The sequence below is a fragment of the Strongylocentrotus purpuratus genome, unplaced genomic scaffold (assembly GCF_000002235.5).
Source record: "Strongylocentrotus purpuratus isolate Spur 01 unplaced genomic scaffold, Spur_5.0 spur5_scaffold_11, whole genome shotgun sequence".
Taxonomy (NCBI): Eukaryota; Metazoa; Echinodermata; class Echinoidea; order Camarodonta; family Strongylocentrotidae; genus Strongylocentrotus; species Strongylocentrotus purpuratus.
Genome location: NW_022145596.1, coordinates 20,929,133 through 20,935,132, shown reverse-complemented (window position 1 = coordinate 20,935,132; position 6,000 = coordinate 20,929,133). Strand labels below are relative to the sequence as shown.

At 34.9% G+C, this 6,000-nt stretch overlaps 1 protein-coding gene across 1 annotated transcript; it reads left to right on the top strand.

The window, feature by feature from the left end:
- The first annotated feature begins 3,363 nt into the window (after positions 1 to 3,363).
- On the top strand, positions 3,364 to 5,178 carry LOC115922274 (platelet glycoprotein Ib alpha chain-like). Its single transcript, XM_030980881.1, has one exon. The coding sequence runs from the start codon at positions 3,386 to 3,388 to the stop codon at positions 4,103 to 4,105; it is 720 nt and encodes a 239-aa protein (XP_030836741.1). The 5' UTR covers positions 3,364 to 3,385; the 3' UTR covers positions 4,106 to 5,178.
- The last annotated feature ends 822 nt before the right edge of the window (positions 5,179 to 6,000 follow it).

Sequence of the window (6,000 nt, the reverse complement as noted above, 5' to 3'; positions counted from 1 at the left end):
TATATTGGTATACAATATTGATGGCAAAGAATTACGAAAGATCAACCAAATGCAATGGCGAGAGGCTTGTCCATGATGCATTGAAAAGTTCGAACATTACAGTGACGTAGAATGTAATCCAAACGTTAGTTTATTTGTCGAAAGTCTTTGCGATCGTGTAATAAATTGTCATACAAGTATAATTTGCTGCTCAAAAATATTATCTATTATCTAATATATTTGAAGAAAATGTTATGAATAATATATATGTACCAAAACATTCTTGTGCCAGTTCTTCGGTTGATCCTTAATGTTTTCCGACTTTCAAGTATATATATTTGAAAGGAAAACAAATTAATGTTGCTCCACTGGGTCAGATTGTTAATTATTTGTTTGTGAAAATTGTCGTATTATCTTAATTTTTCCTAATTTCTCCTATTATTTTGTATATTTGTTAAAATCACAATCAGGATGATTCAAATTTAAAGCTGAGCGAGCCATTTTATTTTTGTGTACATTTTGCATTTAGGTTGGAATATAACAGATATGTTGCAGTGTATAATACGAGAAGAGCAAATAAACAGAGATTGACTCATGTATACATTAACGAGAATTTGGTTGCTTTATTTTTTTGTAAATTATTCACTAAAAATTATTATTTCTTATAGGCGTGCAAGGCTCATTTATACGGTCACACAATCAGAGAAATCTTGTACGTTGCTATTTCACTTGATTTATTTTCATTTCCGAACATAAAATAGACATTACAACATGTTGACACGTGCGGCGTATGGTTGGAAATAAGTTTAAACAAACGTTCAATGAATGTGATCGCGTGACCAGTAATTAAACTTTACCTTTGACATTGTTAACATTTTTAGAAATGAGAATTGAAAAAGAAATGTTTAAAATTCGTCTGCAATCCACATACATATGAAGAAAAACAAATAAAAAATTATATGATATTTTCATGTTTGAGGAATTAAAAGGGAAAAAAAGAATCAATGTAAGAGATACTGAATGAAAGTGGGTTGTCGGTCAAATGAATCCTCTGAGGCAAAATACAAGAATATCTACAAAGCCGCCATTGTCAATCGTGTGGCTAGTCAAAGGATGTTGGTCCGATGTTCCTGTCGGTATCGTGATCCTTAAAGAATGGACAGACGTCCTGCCTCTCACGAGATCACCATTTTCGATCCATCTGGGTGTCAGTCTAACCGGATGTATACATTTTTAAAGGTTCATGACTTTATTGATATTTCTGAGATGTATTACTGGTTCTAATTGTTTGTTTAGGTAGGTTTGCCCTTTACTTAAAGGTGTGGATATTTATCTCTTTGGAACGACATAAATTAAACAAACAAGTCGGGTGCAGGCAGGTTGTACAAATTCTATCATATTTCATCTGCCTTGACACATTATCCCTTATAAAGATATGGCATTGATACTATAACCCAATTATTAGCACCAATAAAAAAAATATTTAGAAATGTTATCGCATGCTTTATTATTAGCACATACTTGCATAAAAGCGGTTTACAAACTAAGTCTTGTTTTACAACAGTTCTACGGGAGTGTTGTGGTAGTTGTTATGGTGCTGTTTATTTATTGTGACCGAATCAAAAAGGTACCACACCTACATTGCCTTGCTCTTGCCAAGAATCCCTCAGATTGGATTGATATGGTTGTCTGACACGTTTTGTTTTTTGTTTCTCATCCGATACAATACACTACATCAAGAGGATTTTTTTAGTTTGGAAAACATCGACATAACAACTAATAAAGGTAAGATTGAACTAGTAGTATGGCTTATCCATCATGAAAAGGGGATATGGGATATTAAATGACATTTTTGCGCCTGAAATAGGATAATTCCTTTTGAGAGTGTTTTAAATTTGAATATATTTACAATTGATAGGTATTTATCTTTATTACTGAGAACGTAATGATTAATGAATAATTAATTACTTTATAACATTACTCATAATTTCTAATTATAAAATAAATACCCGAACAAATATTACACCCCCAAATTGAAGGGTAAAACTTAAGTAATGGTATGTTGCAAACATTGACACCATAATCCTCGTCTCAACGTTAAAGTGTCTGCAAGGATTGATTCCTGCTTATTTGACTGAATTGTTTACCCCATACGTACAAAAAAAGAGAAACATCAGATCTCTTCTCAAAAGTTTCATTACTACCCCTCAAATAAACACAAATTTCCAATGTTAACTAATTACTTCAGTAGGTATGCTGAGCGTATTTTTACCTTCAAACCGTTTTTAATTCTCTCTAATTTATTTCTCTCTATTGCAGCGCATAGGAAGATATTTGTGATAATATTTCCGGTAACAGTTGTTAATGTTATTATTATTATCCCAAGCTGTGTCTCTCTCAAATTAACCCCCAAATGGACACTTCGATTAAGGTTTTCATTCAAATGCAAATATCATTTTATTTCAAGAATCATTCTATATGGCCATGAGACCGGCATGTCGATCTTCCGGGCCGTCGGGTATCAAGATGGTACCCACAGTGAACAATAGATATACGGCCGATTACAAAGGGTGTCAAATGTCAAATCATGATTTTGGGCACACTTGATTAACAGTCAAAAAATGATGTCAAGCATAGATTACCAATTACTCGCAAGATGCAATTGTTGCACGATCACAATGACTGATCTTGTTTATTGCAACCATATCATTAGGATATAGTAGTTTTAAAATAATTTTCATGGAACTAATACGGACAACAAAAGGGTCAATTTATGCCTACTGCTGTGTAAAAAATGCACGTGTGGAAAATGAGCGATCGTGCAGAGGGGTGAAGGAAGCAACCAAAGTGTTAAGTTTCTGTCTTTGAAAAAATGCAGGTACATAAGGGATGCATGTGCTCAGAAAAAATTACGTTGAATTCGATACTCATCATTCGAACAACTGAGCAAAACGTAGGCTTTATCATATTGATCCTATAGTGGTGTAGAGAAAGCTGATTCTATGATGTATCCATTCTGTAAATTCGTTTTTAATCTCTTTCTCAATACAGAATGGCGCGAATTTTGGAGAAAAGGCAGCATGGCGTAGTCGTTTTGTTTGTTATAACAGTAATTTACAAATCGATCATGATAACTGCTCAAACAACCTCTCCATCAAGTGCAGCAACGGTAATTACAGAATTGGATACAGCACCTTTTGGTAGCACAGATACATCATTCACAACAGATGTAACAACGGCTCACCGGAGCGGCACCACTGCATCAAATTCTGCAACAGCCGTACTATCAACCACAAGCGCAAGTACACTGCTAACGACTACAGCGGCTCCTACCACGTTTTTATCAACCACTGCAACTGCTGCAACAATGACTCAATCAGATCCATATACAGTCACTACAGTCACAATGGCTCTAGATAGAAGTACATCAAAAGTCGTAACTTCTGTTTCGGGACAACCTACAACAGCGCTAGTGACAATTGATACAAGTGAACCAACAGATATTGCCAGGACTACTGATCAACATGCTCCAACAACAGTGCCTGCAAATCCTGACACCAGTGAGGCGGTCCTAGTAACAGAAACTGTTGATCCAAGTGATCCAAACGCGCCAACAGTAACACAAGAAACTCTTGATCCAAGCGCACCAACAGCAACACAAGAAACCCCTGATCCAAACGCACCAACAGTAACACAAGAAACTCCTGATCCAAGTGCACCAACAGCAGCACAAGAAACTCCTGATCCAAGTGCATCCACATCAGCATCAGAAACCCCTGATCCAAGTGCACCAACAGTAATACAAGAAACTCCTGATCCAAGTGCATCAACGATGACTACTAGATGGGAAAAGGTGTCTACTGAAGCGAAAGACACAACCATAAGCCCTTCTGAGGAGCCGATCTCGGCTGGTGCTCTCGCAGGAATCATCATAGGATCATTAGTAGGAGCTGCTGCCATCGCAGGAGGTGTTGGATACGCTTTGTATCATGGCAAATATATGAAAGGTGGGGCCACAGTTAATCCGAGCGATCAGGGGAATCGTCATATTAACATGGTGGGTATGGAGGAAGCTGCTAATGCAGGAGACAATTATAACCTGATTGGCGAGAATTCCGGGAAGTGACCTTGATAGCAACATTCGTCTGATTTGGAGCTCAAAATGGTGTTAACGCTCTTCAGACTTATATCGCGGTCACGCGGTGGTTTGTTCGTCTGCCAGTGTTTATGTCGTTAATTGTTGCACTAGGATCATTGACATGTTAATAGTGTGTAAAAGTAAAAAAAAAATAATAACCTTGTCCATCCTTATCATTTACAAATATGTGTTTCTTAAGCTAAGTTAAGTAAAGGTATGTGATAAAGCTGTAAGCTATAATATGTCTGATTAATTTCAAATCTGTCATGATATAATGTAAGAAATTAGTAATGTATACACACATCAATAATTTGATATCGTACCCTCCTGTTGCCAATTTGTTGTTATTATATTGAGACGATTTATATTAAAGGTAGATCTTTATTTCATACATAAAAAGTTATCAAATATGTTATTGTCTGGCAAATTGATTGTGTTTTTAAGGTATACCCTGTGTACATATTTATTTGAGTTACAAGGAGGTTACTTGTATTGTTTCAAAATTGTTTGATATTTCTTTTAAAGTAGCATGATGATGATAAGGATTTGTGATGTGTAAACCATGTGCTAAATTCGAGTCGCAAATATATTTGATTATTTGATGTTTCGTTATTGATGAAGATACAGGCTTCTTTTGTTCAATCGGGTCTTCGCGTCGGGACCGTTAGTCGGGCTAAACTATATTTTGTGAAAACAGGCCCCTGTTCTTCACGAAATGGTGGGTAAACTAAATGCAAATAATCACGGATGGTCCTTGAGATAAAGATAACTATTTTTACATGTACATTATTACTAGAATATAACAACGAATATTAGCGGCTAAAGTAGTAAATTCTGATTGGTTTCCGAACAAAATTAAACAGCAACAAACAAAAATGTGAAAACTTGTCTATACAATAACGTTGTTGTTGCTGCTGTTTTTTAAAATAGTATTTAGGCGTCTGTCATTTGGTTGTAAATATTTACGCCCATCGTATGAAGTGTAAACTCTTTATATTTTTATACAATAATGAGAGCAAAGAAAAACGAAAGATCAACCAATTGCAATGATGAGAGGCTTGTCCATGACGCATTGAAACGTCCGAATATTAGAGTGACGAAGATTTCTGTGGGTTTACAAAAGGGCTAAATCGCCCTTTAGTTGATTTATCGAAAGTCTTCGCGATCGTGTTATAAACTGCCGTAAAAGTATAATTTGCCGCTCAAAAATATTAACCCTTTGACTACTTAATTATCTTATTCACATTGACTTTAACACAGGGACCACCAGGTTCCAGTAAGCAATGGGTTAACTGATATCTAAGATATTTGAAGAAAATGTTTTTAATAATACATTTGTACCAAAGCATTCATGTGCCAGTTCTTTGGATGATCCTTAATTTTGTTCCGACGTTCAAGTATATATATTTGAAAGAGGGAAAACAAATTAATCTTGCTCCACTGGGCCAGATTGTAAATTATTTGTTTGTGAAAATTGTCATATTATCTTAATTTTTCCTAATTTCTCCTATTATATTTATATTTTTTAAGATCACATCAGGTTGTTTGACATTTAAAGCTGAGCGAGCCATTTTATTTTTTGTACAATTTGTATTTAGGTTGGAATATAAGATTATGTTGCAGTGAATAATGTGAGAAGAGCAAATAAACATATATTGACTCATGTATACCATCAACGAGAATTTGTTTGCTTTATTTCTTTGTAATTCATTCACTAAAAATGATTATTTCTTATGGGATGCAAAGATCGTTTATATGGTCACACAACCAGAAAAACCTTGTTTGTTGCTTTTTTATTTGATTTATTTTTCTTTCAGAACATAAAAGAAACAATACAACATTTTGACATGTTCAGGGCATGGTTGATATTCAGTTTAAACAAG